General features: G+C 37.6%; 1 protein-coding gene across 2 annotated transcripts in view; it reads left to right on the top strand.

The window, feature by feature from the left end:
* Window positions 1-534: 534 nt before the first annotated feature.
* Window positions 535-20,287, top strand: part of SCAF8 (SR-related CTD associated factor 8) — an 83,007-nt gene continuing 63,254 nt past the window's right edge. Inside the window, exons 1-2 of one of the 2 annotated variants that reach the window (XM_081045165.1) lie at window positions 756-800; window positions 5,640-5,702. In XM_081045165.1, coding sequence (XP_080901291.1) covers window positions 771-800; window positions 5,640-5,702 — 93 coding nt within the window. In that variant the 5' untranslated portion in view covers window positions 756-770. Of the gene's footprint in view, window positions 801-5,639; window positions 5,703-20,287 lie in introns of both variants that reach the window. The other variant, XM_081045164.1, reaches the window with a different exon arrangement.

The following is a 20,287-nucleotide window of genomic DNA, read 5'->3' as shown; positions in this document are numbered from 1 at the left end:
TGGGGGCTCTGTAGGATCGTGTGGTTGTTTTCTCCGCGCAACGCGCTGCCGTGGCCGCCAAGGACGCCCGACCCGGCTGCAGCGCTCGCTCCCGCGTCGGCCGGGAGCCCGGCGGGGGCCGAGGCGCTGGCGGCCCGGGGCCAGAGGAGCGGAGCCTCCGGGCGGCGACGCTCTGGCCCGCGCTCGCTCGATGGTTTCCGCGCGGCCGCCGGGCCCCGCGCTCCGGTCGCCAGGGGGCGCGCTGGCCGGCGCCGCCGATCTCCGAGCTGCGCGGCCCGACTCGTTTCCGCCATATTGGATGCCGCAGCCGCTGCTGCCAGTGCTTCCTCCTCCGTCTTCGCCGTGCGCTGCTGGTTCCCGCGGCCCGAGCGGCGGGGAGGCGAAACGGGAGTCGGCTGGAGGAAGGGGAAGAGGAAGAAGGGGGTGGGGAGTGTGGGGGTCGGGGCCGGAGGCGTAGAGACCGAGACCGAGCGGGCGGAGGAGAGAGGGCGCCGCGGCCCGGCCCCTCCCCCGCGCGCGGCCAGCCGCCCCGGCAGCGCTGTGCTCCCCAGACCGGCGCCCGCCCGCCCCAGCGGCCATGCCTCGCGGGCCCTGAGGGAGCCCTGCCCGCCGCCGCCCGCCCTTCCAGCCCGGCCCCGGGATCGCAGCGGCCGGCTTCCCCGCCAGCGCCCCTTCTCGCGGCGGCGCCGCCACCTCCGTCTAGCGCTCCCCACCCAGTGCGGTGGCCGCCGCCTCTTCCGCCGCCGGCTCGGGGCCTCAGCACCGACAACATGGAGGCTGTGAAAACCTTCAATAGCGAGGTTGGTATCGCCGTGGGACCTCCCCGCCGGCCCACCCCGCCCCACCCGGGACGAGGCGAGCCCGAGGCGGGTGGGCGCGGGCGGACGGGGCTCCCCAGGGTGGGGCGAGCGGCGGCCTAGCTGTGTCCGTGGGGGAGGGGCGTCTCCGCGCCCCGGCGCCCCTCCCCCGAGTCCGCGGGGAGGGCCGGGGGAGGGCGCCCGGGGCGGAGGGAGGCTCCAGTGTCTCCAGCGCCCTATCGGACGGCTGCGGGGTTGGAGGGAAGGCCGCGTGGGGCCCTCCCCCCCGAGGCTCCGGGCCGGTCGGTCTCTGCGGGTCGCTGCCGCCGCGGCCGGGCCCGCCCACCACTTCCCCGGGCCTGCGGGATCTTATCTGCACGCGGGGCTTCACTGCCCGGACCCCCGGGTCCGCACGGAGCCAGGCGCCTACTGGGGTGATGGGCCGTGGTCGCGGGGCACGTCGCGTTGGCGATCGAGATACTGTTGGCCAGGTAACCGGCCAACTGGGGACTGAAGCTGAGAGGATGGTTGGCCGAGAGGCAAGGTGATTCTGTAATTCCTCCTTCTCTTGCCCCTCCCCCCGTCACGACGGAAAGACACAAATGGCAGGAAGAGGTCTAGGTCCGCACGGAGAGAGGGAAGGTGCCTGGGAAGCTTTGCCCGTGGGCTGATTCACAGGCCAAATCGAACCCTGGACTTGAACAAGCGGGGGTGCAGTTTTCACTATGCATTTGGATTTACCAGTTTGAAGGAAACCAGGTTTTGATAAAGTACCTCTTTAAAAATTTAGAGCTCCAACTTCAATAGACCTCAATGCAACCATTAACTAAACATAACAAGTACATATCTACACAACCAGAATTGTCCTCAACCTGTACGGAAAACAATTCTGATGTGATGTTAGCTAAATTCGCGTACATTTTTATGAACTTGTGATGTGGAAGTGCTAATTAACACATTATTCAGTAGTATTGTTAAGAACATCTTATTCACCTTTCAAAGGACCGGATGTGTTGTGATAATTCCAAGAGGACAATACTTTTTTAAAAAAGCTTTGTACAATTTGTTTTCTTCTTTTCATTCACATATTTTCTGTCCCTCGAACTCTCTAAGAATTTGGGAAGCTGAGCAGGAAGCTAAAAGTTAGATAACATTCATGTGATTTGGACTCTCCGTATCAGTAGATACCAATGATAACAGTTATATGAAAACAAGCAGTTTTTTTTGTAAAGGATTTTCATTTTGAGTACTGGGTTTTTTAAAACCACTTGATAAATAATTACAGCAATAGACTTGGGAATCTTTTTCATTTTATTTATGAATTTATAGCTGATAATTTGGGACCACTTAATAAAATTTGGTTTCACCCCACAATACTGTATATAGTGTTTCAAATGTGGAATAGAAAGTATTTAATGATATAATATGTTCCATTCATTAAAAGTTTCACATCTGTGCAGGAGAAAAACCCCAGCTCTACGTAAACTTTTCATTTGCTACGTAGAGTGCTACAGCACTAACAGAATGTTAAAAAAGTTTTTTAAATTATATATGTATATAAATCCTCTGTTACTTCCACTGCAATAATGTATCCACGAAGTTTTAAACAGGGTCCCTTATGTAGTAACAAGCAAGTGGTTAGCACACTATGGTTGTTTACAGTAGAGCACAGTGGAGTAGAAATGTTACAATTAGTTTTTCACTTTAGAATTGACACTAAGTATAGGGGGCTTAGGTTTACATGGCCTTTCACCTCTTACCTAATCTTTACAGGAATTTGAGATTTGCAGTAGTATTCCCATTTTGATGTGTAGCATTCTCCTCTCTCACCCTATGGATTTCAAATAACTTAATAAAAACCCTCTTATTTACTAACATGCTCAAATGTCACCATGTTTGAAAAGTGGAATTAGCTTAATAGTAGCAGTACAGAGTCACAGATGAGTTGAGGAAGGGAAATATATTCAAAGCAGATTCATGAGGAGAATATGCTTTTTTTTTTTTTTTTAACACAACACATAATCTTGTTAGGCTTTTTTCTTATTTTTAGTATAGTTTCTATAAATATACATAATGCTCATGAAAATTTTGTTGCAAGTAAATATATAGCGGGAAATAGTTTAATAGTAAGTATTTTCCTTTAAATCGTGTTGCAGTGTACAAAAATAAGAAAGGAATCTGAGTAACGGTTAGGAAAAAGGGAAAACAAAATGTTTACTTACAGTGAATTTGGCTTTTAAAGGAATCTTAAAATGCCTTGGGCTTAGCCCATCAGAACTTTTTTTTTTTACATTTAAAGGTATCTTTGACGCACGGAATTGTGAAAAAATTCCATTTGCTTTGTAAGGCACCAAAATTTAGCCCTAAGCATAATTATTAATGTGTGTCAATGAGATATTTTGACACTTCACTTAAAATTTTTAAATATGAAATGCTTAGTTTTTACGGCTTGCTAATTCTCAGGTTTTTAAAGCTCCGCCTTCCCCCATCGGTTTGAAAACAGGAACATGCCAGATATTTCAGTTAAGAATACAGCTCTTTAATCTGCAAATGGTGGATGAATTTCAGTCAGAAAATCCCTGACTTTATGCAGAATATGTATCGAGTCATGATTGTCATATCCCCTTGCCCCTTTCCCCCATAATTTCTCAAAGGGGTCTGTGGCCTCCCCTCCCCTGTGTTCAAAATCACTGTCAGAAGATCCTTTATGTGGTAAATTATGAGTTAAGTGAGATTGAGGCTTAAGAATTATTTAGGTGCCCGCTGTGCTAGTTTTGTGGGAAAACCTTAATTTCTGGTTAAGTGTCATGATTATGATGAAAGAGTTAATCCTGTGACCACTAATGTCAATTCTGAAATGAAAGAAAGTTTGTCCAGATGGGAATATAAGACTCCCTGAGAGTCAATGCTTGACCTGAGCAGTTGACTAGGAGAATTATTATGACAAGGTATTGTATCCTTGCTGCTCTAAGATGGTGGCATTTACTGTTCCGGTTCAGAGTTCTCACCTCAGTGAGAAGCATCTCCTGCTGGTCTGCTTGAATCTGTGAACTCCTTTTGGACTACAGTGATTACTGGATTGCAGCAGGTTTCTGTGAGAGCTTGTGAGAACTCTGTCCTTAGGAATGCCGCTGGATGGAGGTCATTAGGGCAGGGTTTTGTTTTTGAAAAGAGAAGAGCAATGCATGCCCCTTTCCTTAGGAAATTACAACTCATTGTAGGGGATTCTAGTACCTTTTATCACCTTTCGGATACCAGAATTCTTAGTGTTCTTGTCCCTAGGATCTTTTGGTTAGTCAGATAGCTCTTTAAACTGTTCCAGGATGCAGTCACTTTAATACCTAGTACATTTTCCTCTTCCATGCCTAGGTTTTCACATCAAAAGTGAAATCCCATCTCCGTTTTACTCTATTTCCAGTTTTGCATCTGGAATGTTCATTTGCCTGATTACAGGATTTTTTATAATCTTTCCACCAATATCTAGTGGTAGACATGGGTTGGTAGAGAGAACAGTGGGAAAAGTAGACAGAAATAAAAGCATGTGCATTGTTTTTTAATTTGTGTGTTTTCCCGTTGTGGTTCAGGAAAGGGAATTTATGTAAAGCAGCTATAAAGCACTACGTTTTCATCTACCAGTCAATCTGTCTCCTTTGTCTTGCTTATTTTAACTTTCCAGTGGGAGTTTTGGTTAATTGTTTAATCAGGCTATGTTTTTTGTTTCTTCCTTGTGAAAAATCCCTTAAAGATGTAGCATACTTAGTGTTAACAAAGTAAGGAAGTCTTTACTAACTCCTCTTGCCCTGTTGGCTTAGATCAGGGTTTCTCAACCTCGGCACTGTTGATATTTTGGGCTGGATAATTACTTGCTGTGAGGAGCTGTTGTGTGCATTGAGGGGCTGTTAAGCAGCAACCCTGGCCTCCATCCACTGTTGTGACATCCAGAAATGTCTCCAGACATGGGTCTTGGAAGGCAAAATTGACCTCGGTTGATAATCAGTGACTTAGGTCTTCTGTTGAGCAGTCCTAAAGCACTCTGTACTTTCCCTTCTAGTGATTACTACATTTTAAAGTACTTAGTATTTGTCTTTCCCACCAGACTAAGTTCCATGAGGACAGTGACCATATATTGTTATTGTTTCATTTCCTTGGTGTGTACCACAGTGTCTTAATACATAGTATACACTAAATAAAGATTTCTTGAATGGATGGATGATATTCTAGGTAGCTGAATGACCTGGACAAAGATAGTTAATGTTTCTGGACATTTGGTTTTCTCTTCTGTAAAATAAAATAAATGACTCACTTTTTACCGGTATTTAAAAAATTTAGAATACAAGGATAATTGAGATTGATAATAGCAATTTTTGCGATTATATGATTCGAGGGTGTTATAGTCTTAATGATTCAAAATTAAATATACAAATTTTTTGGCAAGATTGAAATTCATGTGATATGTATATATATATTACACACACACGTGTGCACACTCAACCATTTTATTCTAGGCTCCCATTCAGTTTGTTACAGTAATTTTGATTGAAATTTAGAAGACATGTGTATTGTCCAGTGTCCTAAATAGTCATATTTTATTATCACTTACTCCTTTTTTTAAGAAGTATAGTTGACTCGGAATTAGTGATAATATTACTACGTGTTCATCGAATTTCAGATATCTCTTTCTAGGACCAGTTTTGCTGTTATTGGACAACTTCTAACTCATAATGGTATGAGAGAATGTAATCAACCTTGACCTTGAACACTGGCTGAGTTCCTAAGCTCTTAAGTGAGCTCATTTTATCTGGTGTTGTTTTCTCAACATCTTTCTCTGCTCCTCTCTCTCAGGATTGTGCCTCTACTCCTGCTTGTACAGACTGCTTTTCCAGCAGCATGGACACAAGAAGCATAGTAAGATGATTATAACCCACATAAGGCAGGCTGTTTGGAAAATATTAGGTTTCAGTTGGTACTGAAATGATGTCTTGATTGTATGGGCAGTAGTTGGGAAGCAGAATGAAGCGTATCACTTAGAATATATTAGTGATCTTAAAGAGAACATGTAGGGAATAAGTTGAATTTCTTCAAAAAAGTAAGCAAAAAAGAAGTTATTTGCTTAATAGTGAACATAAATCATATATGCGTATACTCTTGTTGCTTTCTGCTCCACATAATTTCAGTTATTTTTGTAAAATAAGTATAATATTACCTATTTAATATGAGTAAATTAACCTTAATTTGATGGTTGGAAATAAAATACATCTTACATTCTTCAAACTATACGATAACAAGTCATTGACAGATATACTATAGGAATAGAGAAACAAAAATGACCAAATATTTGGTTTTCTAATTGTGGAGGAACAGATTTTGGTAGATGTACTATTATGAGAAATAAATGCTGATGAGAAATGTTTCTGTAGCCTGTGACTTCTTATCTGGGTTAATTCTATCAAGTTTTGATTGTAAACATGATACATTTGCTCTTTCTGATTTTGGTTTTATGTGTTTATTTGTCTTTCTATTCTGCTTTATGAGAGTTTCTGATAACATATTTTAAACTCAGGGAAGGGTATGTAAATGTGTTACAGTACCTACTGTAGGTCAAGAAATATCTTAGAATGTTTGACATTATTTAGTCAGACTGGGGAATATAGATTATTAGTTCATGTGTTTTAAAGATAGTATGGCTATTAAGTTAATGTTTGCCAAATTTGTTTTTAAAATAATTCTGCAACTTAATATAATTTACATAGGTGACTTGAAAGACCTAGGATTTCATTCATTTTTTTTCATTCATTTAACCACCACTTAATGAATGCTTACCACCTGTCAGGCACTTTTCTCTCTGTTGGGGTAGTGATAAATGTGACAAGTGAAAAGCATACCCTCTAGGAGTTTGTGTTCTTGTAATCCTTTGTGTGCAGTGACCTTGCTACAGAGCTAGTGAGGCTGGGCAGACATTTCTGTCTCTGGTTGCTTCTTTGCTAGGGACGCGAGGCTCCTGCTGTGGCACTTCTCTCCAGACTCAGTGCTGCCCTACTATTGATCATCTGCTTTTCGAAGTAGAGATTGATCAAGTCGACTTATTTAATTTTTTTTAGAGACTTTATTGGGGAAGGGGAACAGTGTGTACTTCCAGGACTTTTTCCAAGTCAAGTTGTTGGCCTTTTAATCTTAGTTGTGGAGGGCGCAGCTCAGCTCCAGGTCCAGTCCCCGTTGCTAGTTGCAGGGGACACAGCCCACCATCCCTTGTGGGAGTCGAGCCCGCAACCTTGTGGTTGAAAGCCCGTGCTCCAACAACTGAGCCATCTGCCCACCCGGGAGCTCAGCAGCAGCCCATTGACTTCATTCTAGTTGTGAAGGGCGCAGCTCGCTGGCCCATGTGGGGATCGAACCGGCAGCCCCGTTGCCCGGAGCTCGTGCTCTAACCAACTGAGCCATCCGCCCAAGTCGACTTTTTAAGTAACAATACGATCTGTGTTATCGACAGTGGTCTATTGTGTATTAAAAAATCTCCATTTGGTATTTTGGAATCATAACCCTCAAAATGCAGCTGTTAAGGATTGTTTCTTTTGTAAGTGAGATATTCATCTCCATATGCAAATGATTAAAAATACTTTTTAAGTGATGACGAAACCTGTATGAATTTGGAAGAACAAATTAATTTTATTTTTAAAACAAACTTTTCCTTACTTTAAGTATACATCTTTTTGATTTCTCCCTCTCCCTTCCTCCCTCCCCTCTCTGTCTGTTTCATAAACACTTATTTTCTGGATTTGATTCCTCAGGGCTCATTTGCATAGCTTGTGAGTGAAGGATGAAACAGTTTGGACCATGTATTTTAGTGTGTAGTGCTTGGGAAATGATATAAAGATCTTTTTTTATTGGGTCACAGTATCTGAAAGGTTGACCAATATACCTGAAATGAGGACAGTTATATGTCAGTTACATCTTCATTTACAGAAAAAAAAAGGTTGACCTAATCCTAGTTAAAGGCTTTCTTTAATTTAGTAATGTTTTGATACTATAAAGTTTTAAAAAATAGATATGATATTTATTTAGGTATAATATTTCTAAATAAATAGAAACATTATATAAAAGATAATATTTAGATATGATATAATAGGTAAAAAATAGATATAGATATTTGAATTTATTGAAATGTTTGAAGTTATGGATAAAAAGAATGTTGAATAAGGTAAAATTTTTACAAACCAAATCATCTTATGTGGCAAATATCTAGTTTCTATAACAGCTGCTCACTATGATGAAAACATATACCTGGCTTATGTGTTTTTGGAGTACCTTTTATTTATCAAACATTGTTAAAAGCGAGCCATTTTAATATGTAGCATTTTATAATCTGCCCCTTTTTTCCCCAACCATCATCATGTTTCAGTGGATTGTTAGGATAACCTTGTGAGAAAAATAGGATAAGTGCGATCCCCATTTTACAAATAAGGAAACTGAGGCCCATCATTGTGGTTTAACCCAGGAAATGCTGCTTTGTAAGCATTAGAAGGCAGAATAGAAGGACCTAGGTCTCAAACACTGGTTGAGATGTTTTCTTACCCTTCTGTGTAAAGGAGAACCATCACTCGATTTTTCACAATTCCTTTTTACTGGTATATTGTCCAAATTAACTTTATTTTTTCCCACTTTTTAAACTTTATTTTTATAACTTTAGATTTATGGAAGAGTTGAAAGAATTTTTGTGTACAGTTCATCCTGATTACTTAGTTATGTTAACTATATTTTCTTTCTTTCTCTACATGTTCATGAATACATGCAAACTTTTTTCAGAACATTTTGAGAGTGAATTGCAATTCACGATACCTTTTACTTCTAAGTAATTGTGTTTTCTAAAAACAAGGACATTCTCTTATATAACCATAGTACATTTATAAAAATCAGGAAGTTAACATTGGTACAATGCAATTGTTGCAGACCTTATTCAGATTTTACTAATTGTACCAGTAATGTCCTTAACAGAAAGAATAGATTTTACATCACACTTCGCGTTCACTTGTCTTGTCTCTTTAGTGTCCTTTGGTCTGTAACAGTGGTTATTACTGTGTCTTTGTCTTTTATGACCTTTGATGATATTTGATGAGAATAGGCCAGTTATTTTTAGAATTCCCTCAATATGGATTTGTCTGCTGTTGTTTCATGATTAGGTTCAGGTCATGCATTTTTGGCAGGAATACTCCAGAAGTGATATTGTGTTCTCTGGAAGCACATGATGTTCATTTATCCCATTAATAGGGATGTTAACTTTTTTATGCAACAGGGTTTTTTTCCATTGTAAAATTACTGTTTTTCCCTTAGTATCTTAAGGGTAGATATTTTGAAACTATGCAAATACCTTGTTACTCATCAAACTTTCACCCATTTGTTTCAGTATCCATTTAGTTGTTGCCTGAATCAGTACGAAGATGGTTGTCAAACAGTGATTTTTCTATTGTTTATTGGCATTCTTTATGAGCCTTTCTTTCTCCCTGATTATTTATTTGTGTATGTATGCATATCAGTAAAACTAATGGGTTCTTTTTTATTCATTGGGGAGTTTTTGATGCTTAGATTGTCTCATTTTTTACCAGTCAGATCTCCTTCAAGGTGGCCTTTTTTAACATGTGCTCACCATTTTTAAGTGCTCCCTCGTATAATATTGTGTTTCCCCGAAAATAAGACCTAGCTGGACAATCAGCTCTTATGCGTCTTTTGGAGCAAAAATTAACATAAGACCTGGTATAATATAATATAATATAATGTAATATAATACCGGATATAATATAATGTAATATAGTATAATACCGAATCTTATATTAATTTTTGCTCCAAAAGACGCATTAGAGCTGATTGTCCAGCTAGGTCTTGTTTTCTGGGAAACACGGTAAGATATTCTCATTCTAGCCCTGGAGTAAGCCATTTCTCTATGGAGCTCTAGTTTCTTTTAGTGGATATCAATTAATAGATTGAACTAGAAATTATTTATATGTGTGGGCATACATATGTGTATAGAGACACACATTTTTTTTTTCTTTTTTTCTGCTCATCTAAAAGGTGTGAGTTCATCCTGATACCATTCCATCCCAACACCAAAGGGTTCTTCTTTCTAAATCTGTAATTTCTTCTTACAGTGAGAAAACTAGTTTCTGTTATCCACAATATATTGACTGATTATTTTATCAATCCAAAAATACATAGAAAGTAGTTTCAGAGTTGCTAAACCATATCTGTGAAAATAAACCTATTAACTAGAGTTTAATATATTTTTGTTTAGCCTTAGGGTTTATAGGCAAAACACTGTGTTCAAACATTTCTTGGTTAGTTTTTTCCTTAAATGTAGGCCTGCTGTGCATTTAAAGTATAAATATAATTAGGTTCAGTTTTTTTCTGTTTGTATTCTATTTTGTTATTTTCCTCCATCCGTTTTTATTTTATTTTTTTATTATTCAAAACAGTAAACATAAACTAACTTTAATCCTCCTTTGCTTTTTATTATCTTCAGCAGCATAACCACGCATGCTCTGGTTAAAACATTTTTTTCTTCCTTAACATTCTTCAAGTCAAATAACAAGCCCAAAATTCAGAGGTTTAGATATGGAGAAAGTCTTAGGTGAAAGATCTGTTTCTAATAGCACAGGTCTTAGAAACAGGTGAAAGAGTGTGTTCTGAACTTTTATTCTCTTGTGAATTCAGTCTTCGTTCGCAGGGGTCAGTAGACTTTTTCTGTAATGGACCAGATAGTAAATATTTTAGGTTTCATGGGCCATTTAAGGTTTTTATTTTTCTTTTTCTGCGTGTGTGTGTGTGTGTGTGTGTGTGTTTGCGTATTCTTGTTGGTCTTGCACACTTCTTTTAAAATATGAAAACCATTCTTGGCTTGAGGACCTACAAAAATAGGCCATAGGCCATACTTTGCTGGCCCCTGCTGTGAACTTGGAAACCTGATAACTTGATTAATAGCACGCTACTTATAAATCAATTAATTGAACAAGAAGATATATTCCTTATAGGCTTTATAAGGCTTACTTTAACATTAAAAACAAAACAACTTAAAAGGCTGCGTTAGTGAAAATATTGAACAAATTTTTGGGGCACTTAACCATTATGTGCAGACACTATTCTAAATTCTAGATATTTAACAATGTGCAAAAGAGACCAAAAAAAAATAACCAAACCAAAACAAAAACATAGAAAATAAATCTTGCCCTGAGGAGTTTACATTTAGTTTTTGTGTGTGGGTATCTACTGGAAACGCATGTTTCCTTTTTTTAAATTAATTTAGTGACATTTTATCTAAAAGTTCTCATAGTAATTGCAGAGCAAACGTTTTTTTCTTGAAAACTTGATTAAAAAATACAGCTAAGGGGGAAAACTTAAAAGTTTGGCTCGTTGCTTCCCATCTCCTTTTTTGTGAAGTGATTTTTATTTGAAAATGATTTTTAATTATGAAGCTTTCAGTGTGTAGCTACATTGACTCTCTTAAGGATAACAAGTAAAACTTCTTTAATTGGGACAAAGAATCCAGACTTAATTTGGTGATAAGTACATGTGTATTATAGAATCTTTAAAACATATTATTCAAGTACATAACAGCAATTCAACTAATCTTTCTTTAGGGTTTTAATGAATAAATGAGAATGATTCTTAAAATACTATCCTTTGTTGAGGACCGCTGTGAAAGTTGTTGCTGTGTAGTTTTCGTGAAATAGGGAGAAAGTCTCCTGATAATGCTAATATTTATTTACCAAAGAAAAGCTCAAGAACTATTTGCAGATTATCTGTTTTGTCCCTGTAGGTTATCTGTTTTGTTCCTGTCTAAATATCAACACTGTTGAATAAAAGTCATCAAAGTGAGTTTTTACCATGTTATATGTTTGTTTCTGAGATAACTTCTGTCTTAGAGTAGTTTTTCTGTAAGCGTTTAATAAACTAGCCCCCCCCCCCCTTTTAAAAGCTTTATTGAGATATGAGTAACTGGGTTTGTAAGGATTATTAACATCTCTGGCTTTTTTTTTGTTTTTTACAGCCAGAAAAATGGTTTTTGTTCTAATAGCATTCTTTCTTGTTGAGCAGAAATGTCCAAATTCTTGTTCCTGTTCTGTCAGAGAACTCAGAACCTCTTTGAGAGGTCTGTCTCTGCTTAGTGGCAATTCCAAGATCCAGGGTGGTGACCACTTCTGCTGAAGAGCATCAGCTCCCTGAAGGAGTTAGCCAGAGGCTGCTACATCGGTTTTTGTGCTTTGATTCATTTGCAGAATCAAAGGATGGGATGTCTCAGGCCTCTTAGAGCCGTAACACTTAATAATTCCAAATAATTCTGTGAGTGCTTCCTTTATTTTGCTAATCCTTCAAGATTGACAATTTTTTCATTTTAGTTACAATATTTTTAAATTGCTAGAGTGCAATAATAGCCCATGAAAATTTCAATGTAATAGCAACTAGTGGTTGGAAAGAGTGCTAGAAGGTAGTTGCTTGTTGTTTGAGCTTTATTATTTATGCATATTTGCCATTTCTCCGGCACTGTATTCTGCAGACTGGTGAATAGGCATCTCAGGCATCTGTGACTTAGATGCCTGCATCTTTTTTCTCAAAGAGCTCATATTCTAACACTGGTGGAGATGGCACTGAATCGCCAGAGTTAGAAGAAGGTAGTGTGATGAATATTATGATACAAAGAGAGGTAGTGATTGTATACTATGTGTACACTCTTCTGTGTATATCATGATGTACATAGTATGAGGGAGAAGACGTGTGAGGCGAAGGATAAAAATCATTTTCAAGGAAATGTCAACTTTGGGTGGGGGATAGGGTTGGGCGAAGTGGTGGAAAACTAGGCAAGGATCTTCTGATGGAGGGCCTTTGTACACTAAACAGGAACTTACTTTTAATTAAAAGAGAGTGGAGGAGATGCTGAAGGGTTTTAAATGAAAGCATAAGTTTACATTTGTGTTTTAGGAAGATGATTAATACCTTTGTAGAGCAGGGCAGGGCAATGGAGGGATGAGGCTAGGGAGAGAAGAAAGGTTAAATTAATTAGTACGGAGGAAATGAGCGACCCAGCGAGTGATAATGGCAGGCGAAGGGGTGACTGCAAGAGAAATTTAGTAATAATAGGGAGCTGGATAGGAGTAAGAAGAGGGTGATGCCAGGGCTTTGGCTAAGTGACCAGGTAGATAAAGTGGTACAGTTCCAGTCACTGAGGTGGGAAAAGCAGGAGGAGCAAAACACTTGAGAAAGGTAATTTGGTGAGTTGGGTTGAATGGGGGATAATTTTTTTCCATCTAGAATAAAGGAAAGATCATCAGTATGGAAGGAGGATTGAAATCACCCATATATCAACCACCCAAAGGCACCTACTGTTCCTGTTATATTGACTCCAGTAGTAGTTTGTACGTCTTGAAGTTTGGTACCTGGGACAGTAAGTGGCCTCACTCCGCTGGATGTATAGGTTAGACACCCGAGAGAACAGGCCAGGGATGAAGATGTAAGAGAGAGCGCAGTTGTCTAGGCACACAGTGTAGACAAGAGGAGCAAGCCTAGGGCAAAATCTTGTAACATCGTAACTTCTTTGGTTTCTTATTTTATTTTTAAAGGTTTTGCACCTTCTCTATTGTATTTGTGAATATAAGGACACTTAAAAGCTACTCTGCATGGAATATGCTTGATTTTAAATTTGGCTTATACAACCAGATGTGTGCAATTAAAATTTTAGTAGTAAATTGATCCATGGATAAAAGTAAATATTTAAATTTTGTTTAATGAGATTTTATTAGAATTGCTTAACATTAAACCTACTCATATCGTTCAGTATTTTATTAACTCCTCAGTCACATAATGCTTTACCTTAAGTCTGTCTATAGTAACCAGTTTACTGTAAACATGGAATTATGGTGAATTTAAAGGCTATTATCATTAGAAATAGAACCCATATTTATGTGAGAAATTCCAGCTGATACGGTTTTGGGGGATTTGTTAGGAAGAGGATTTATAATTGAATTACTTTTCCTCTCGTCGTCATTTGGCCATTTCACTGTTGTTAGTATTTCTAAAATTAAGAGGAGGTCAAATTCACATCTTTTCATTTTGATGTTTACAAAAGACATAGGAAAGAACTGAAATTAATGGAAGATGGATTGTTTTGAGCCCTGGGAAAATTTACACTGTAAAGTCATTTTTATGTATGTGTGTATTTGTTTATATATTGTTTTCTCATGGAGAATCATTTCTCTTTGGTTTTAGAATAAGGTAGCTAAAGACTATTACAGTCATGTTGTGCATTTGTAGCTATAGGTATAACTAAAGTTTGTGGTTCTATGGTTGAGTTCCTTGTTTACTTCCATGCTTAAACTTGCTCTCCAGAAATTACAAATTTTAGACCTGAAAGGCTTGTGATAGTATATTGTTTAAACAGACTCATTTTATGGATGAAGAATCAAGACCCAGAATCACAGTTTATAGGAGGCATATACTGACTTAGTGACCACATTAGAAATGTCTGTTTTGTGTCTGAGTTCATTTTTGTTTTTATTTTTCCACATGGATTTTTTGAATGAGATTTTGGCAGTGTTGTGTGTTTTGGAGGTGGAGGAGGACTGGGAATTGGTGATTATTAGTAGATTATTGTCATTTCATGCCAATGCTGGGCCAGGGGAAGGAATAAGCTACTGTACTGGCACGCTTGCCCATGAAGTAGGTTGCCATAGGACAACATGCGTTCCTTGAGAGGGAAGTAGTGTGCAGTGATGCCCGCTTAGCCAGCACTTTTCTAGCAACTCAGTAAAAACAGCCTTTGAGTTCAAAGCTCTCATACCTTGATTATCTTTGTAGGAGAGGAGCACAGTTACTCTGTAAGCCTGTATCCTTAGAATGTTTTTAATTTTCACATTTTAATAATGGGGTCTACTTCATAACTACTTCCTTTAGATTTTCCTAGATTACTGTTTAGAAGGCTCCTAGTATACGTGTATTAAAGTGTGACAAGTCTACAGAATTAATATGATTGCTGTCAACATAAGATGTGATAGATAACAGCTGGCAAGGAAGAAGATAGTTGTTTCATCATTTAAAAAATGGGATTAGACAAGATAAGCTTTATGATTTCTTAAATATTAACCCTAATGAACAAGTGTTCTAATTAATTTTTCTTAGCTTTAGTTTACTCATTTTAAAGATAGGGATAATGATGCTTTCCCTGACTACCTCTCAGAATTGGTTTAAATAGTGCTGGTTTTGAAATATTAAAAAAATTGGTTTGAATATACAATTATAAAATTATAAAGTATTTGGAAAACTAAAAAATACTAGTTCTAATAATAGTCTTGGTTTTCTAAAATAAGTTTTTCTTTTCTCAAATAGTCTTCTTAGAGAAAACTAAAGAATACTAAGGAAAGGTAGTTTTAAAAAAAGCCACAGCAGGGATCTTTTAGTGTTATTGTGAATCTCTCTGTTGCCCTGGAAAATACCTCCATATTATAACATGCTTTAACACTGGGTAAAAGTTATGGAGATGATGGATATAAAGAAAGTACTGGATTATATTTAGCATATTTTCAAGTTGGAGAAATAGTTGAACAAAATATTTTGAGCAGCAGAAAGTAACAAAACATCATGATGTATTTTAGATCGATAACATTACTCGTTGACATTTATAAGAATTTCAGTGTTTCACAAAATCCAGCAGGGCTTTTAAGAAAACCAATGTTGAACAGATATGAGAAGGATCATTTTGCATCAGAATGTATAGTTTAAAGTATTTCACATATATACATACACATACTCTGTGTGTGTGTGTGTGTGTGTGTGTGTGTGTGTAGCAAATGTGGGAGAGAACCTACCAGCCTTTTACCAGTGGTTATTTCTTAAGAGAGCAGTAGGTGGATAAGGTGCAGTGAATGAGAGCTTTCAATATTTAGAATTTTTCATAGTCAGCACTTACTATATTTCTTTTTTAGTATTTCCCTCAAACACAAAATACTACGTGTTTTTGCTTTTGGGAGAAGGACAAAGTTGAACTATTTTAATGTTGAATTAAATCCTTTAGAGAAAGTGGGTTTCCTTGTTGAAACCTTGTTGAGGATTGCTTAGAATTCGTATTTAAATGGAATTTACTCAGCTGTTACTTGATCGGCAGACATTAAGCTTTGTAATCTGATGTGTTGATGAAAGTCTTCTTAGGTTGATGTTATTAAATGGTGTGTCTCCAAAGTCCTCTATCATCTTACTCAGTGCCTTAGTTGTGTGTTTGTATGTTTGGTCGGTTGCTAGCTGGTGGACTTTTTTGTCTTGCTTTTGGAAATTGTGTGTCTTGGTTGCCAGAAGAACTGGGTATGGGACATGACTGTGTAGCTTAATACCAATTTGAATTTATTTAAGTCACTTAGCTTAAGTTTACTTATCTATAAAACGAGAATAATAAATATTAGTCCAACTGATGAAAGTGATGTAGCATTCGTGGTAGTGCTTAATAATTGACAAAGTGCCATAAAGATGAAAAGTAATATTTATTACTGTCCTTTATTTTGCTACTGCGTGTCTCTTTTTGTCAGTCTTTGTATTTGTTGCTCTTATTTCTGAAATGCTTTACCCGAAGGCCTAGTAGACTCTTGTTCTACTTATTCTCTCTTTGATATTTGGTCTTCGGTATTTGATTCTATATCTCTTCAACTGTTATCTCCTCAGGAGTGATTGGTATTTTTGCTTTTCTCTTTTGGGATTCAGTCCCATATCTGCTAGGTATTTTGTGTAATGTGCTCATGAAATAGTATTCTAATCACCTCAAATCTAAACTTGTCTTTCTTCCACAGACTTCTTACTTTTAAGACTTTCTGTTTGTCAGTAGTACAATCATACTCCCAAACACTCAGATTGAAAACTGGGAATTTTCCTCGGTGCCTCTCTTCTGTCTATGTCTTTTCAGTTATGAAATCCAATTAATTATTTTAAAAAGTACCTTTTGCATCCTTTATTTTCTTTTTATTCTCAATTTTAAATAATAAATATTAGTACTTTAGTCCATGTTCTCATCACTTCCCTCTTGGTTTTAATGTACATTGCATACGAGTATATGCAACACTGTGAAACGGGAAGATTTACTGTGTGCAAAGCTGTGCACTTTATATTCCCATCCATGTGTTTTACTTTTGGTACTCAGTGACACTTCAGGAGGAAATCCCAGCATTCTGTTGAGACTCTCATGTATTTCCATTAGGAAATAACCTCTTCAATCCTTTTTGAATATTACTGTTTGTGAAGAGATTTACTGATGGCTGTATTATAAATGTAAATAGTTTGGAAGCAGAATCACAGCTGTAACAGGAATGCTCTCTTCTTCCAGTCAACCCATTTTATTTCATTTTCTTCATTAAACCTTTTTTGTCGTTTCCAACTAGATGGACATTTCATTCAGCACTTTTTATTTTGGCACTACATTATACCATGTGTTTTTGTTTTCATGAGGCAAAAGTCTTTCAATGTCTTCATGGATCCCCCAAATTGTGCTACCACTTTCATATATTATTCCTGTTAAATGACATATGGGGGAAAAAAAAGGTGCTAAGCCACTAATAGTTAAGTAAATTGTTTCCCTACACACCAACTTTTTAATATAGACGTGTCAAATTAGTTCTCAATATAATTACCCCTGATTACATTTTAGAGACCATTGGGGGCCATCCGTGAATTATTGAAGCTGACAATGCTAAGAATCTACTATAATAATGGTGTATCTGATCCTCCCCTTCCATCTCAGCAGATTGTTAGTTATTTGAGGTGAAGGTCTTCATGTTATTTTTTGTTTTCTGAAGGGCTTAATATTGTGCATATCTACCATAGTTAATTAATGAATGTTGGTTTGATTTAAGTCACTGTTAGCTTTGACATATTAATCAGTTAGTTGAATGGCCTTGTATTTTCTTATTTGAGTGCTTATGATTAATTCTCAAAGTAAATTTGAAAATAGTATGCAATGATGATTATTATACATTATAAATGATACTGGGGATTATTTCAGAGTGAGACATTCTGTTGCTGTGAAAAACTAGTTCTTTATGTTTATGAATATTGGCATAGGATTATAGATACAGAATTGCAAAGATGACTAAAAGTAGAAGTTCAGGGGATTAAAAAGAGAAAATTACATTATCACCAGTTTAGCATTCCACTTCTTTGAGCAAAATAGATTTGTTGCATCAGAATGAGTTTAGACACGAAGAAGCTTGACCAATTTATTTTGCTACCTTATCTGATTACCTTTGGAACCCTGTAAGTTACTTTATCAAAGTTAAATTATAATTGAAAATCTAATACAGTGGTACCTCGGTTTTTGAACGTCTCCGTTCACGAACATTTCAGTTTACAAACGCCATAAATTTTATGGATCTATGGTATCATTAGATAGTAAAATTCATGCTAAATTTGCAGTTTTAGGGGTTGATTTTAAAGGTCTGGAACGGATTGATCCATTTTGCATTACTTTCTATGGGGAAACTGTGCCTTCGTTTTCGAACGTTTCAGAACTCGAACAGTCTTTTGGAAAGGATTACGTCAGAAAACTGAGGTACCACTGTATATGCAAGGAACTGTTTTAGGCATTCTGGGAAGATACTGAAAAAAGGATACTGATATTGGTAACTATTTATTGAGTGTTTGCAATATATAAGGTCAGTGTTTCCAGAGAGGATGGACGACTGGAGACATGGATGGATGGATAGATAGGGAGACTAAACAGAAAACAAATGATGAGAAAAATAATTTTACATTGTGATTAGATTGCTATGAAGGTAATAAGCAGGGTGTGTAAGCTACAGGAGGAGGAGGATCTATATCTTATCTACACACAAACATACATAAATACACATACATATACACATGCACACCATTGATGATAGGATATGATTTCATGTGTGAATGTTACTTCCTTTTCCCATTTTTCTGATTACATCTAGGAAACAATCTGAGTTTCATACCACTGTGTTTTTTTGCATCTGTAGATAACTTCTTTAAAGACACAAAAAGAAGATTGCACTTTAGACTCAGCCTTTGGCAAGCAGAATTCTTCACCAAATTTAATCATGTTTACTTCTTGTAATTTATTTTAGTATTACTTTCTACTTAAGGGCTAGAGCAGTGGCTCTCATATTTTTTTTTACCACAACCCACAATAAGAATGGTTTGTGTGATGAGTCAGTAGTTACATATGTAAATACAATAGGAACAAAAGTTTTGCCTAAGATTAGTCAGCATACTTTATTATTTCTTTGTTCTCTTCTATTTTAATTGGGCTTGAATTATCTTGAGAAAATTTTCGTGTAGTGGGTTAGTTAAGATTATGGCTTGAAGAAAAATAAAAGACCATTCTAGGTAGAAAGAATGGCATGAAATAGGAAAAGAAATCTCTGGTAGGACTTTCGTTCTTTTTAATTTTAAGAAAATTGCCTATGCCTAATAAATTATATTCATTTTTCTGAATATTTTTCCTGATCTTGTTTTTGCATTTAATTCTTACATATATAAAGTTGTAATTATTGCAGATATTTTATTTGTCGTGTAACATTAGGCATTTTCATATTTGTATATTTATCATGTGTGTATTAGAATAACTTTCTCTTACTATACCTGACAAAATCTTTTTGGACATCTTTTTAACTGTCATAAAATGTTGATGTGAAAGTAATCGTGATTATGGCCTTTTGCTTAAAATATGTAAAGTCACTAATATTTTATAGCTCTTGTGTTTAGCACCACACTACATTTTTGTTACGAATACTGTAATTGTTTTAGTTCAAAAAAATTTCCTTTTTTTGGTAGTTTCTTTCTCTGCTGAAAACTTCTATCTTTGCATTTATTTCATGAGTTTTCCTCCTTTACCTTATTGATGATGATTATAAATTTTTTAAAGTCTTAGATAATTCCAACACCAGTGTCATCTTGGGGTCGATATCAGTTGATTTTTTTTTCTCCCTCTGCGTAGTGTGGACAGATTTCCCATTTGTGTACCCCTGCTGTCTTTCCTGTTTGTGGTGGTTCTGCTGTCACTTTAATTTTCAAAGCTTTTATTGGTGTATTAGGTGCACCCAGCACTTGTGCCACTCAGGAGCTGATCTCTAGGCGTTGGTTTTACACAGATTTTAGTCCTCAGAGCCTGAGCTTCTTTGGGTCTGTTTCAAGCAGGCCTCATTCCAGGACTTCACACACAGATTTAGGGGATCCTCTTCTCCATCTCTGGGTTTCCCCATACTGTGTCCAGATCCCGGGGCATCCTTTTCCCTGTGCCTCTGGCCAAAATGTCAGGTTTCTCTACAGGTGTAGCCTTCAAAGTGAAGTGGCAATAGAGAAGAGAGAGAGAGAAAAAAAATGAGGACTCTCCACCAGAATGTTGTATAATAGGGGCTTGAACCCTTACCCTGGTTCCACTTTGTGGAGATGACTCCTTTCTTGGGGTTTTAGGTACTACTGTGGCAACAGTGGCTGTCCTCCAACCCTTTGAA

This window comes from Rhinolophus hipposideros (assembly GCF_964194185.1).
Source record: "Rhinolophus hipposideros genome assembly, chromosome: 3".
Taxonomy (NCBI): domain Eukaryota; kingdom Metazoa; phylum Chordata; class Mammalia; order Chiroptera; family Rhinolophidae; genus Rhinolophus; species Rhinolophus hipposideros.
Note: the sequence above shows the minus strand (reverse complement) of the source record. Positions and strands in the feature narration are given on the sequence as shown.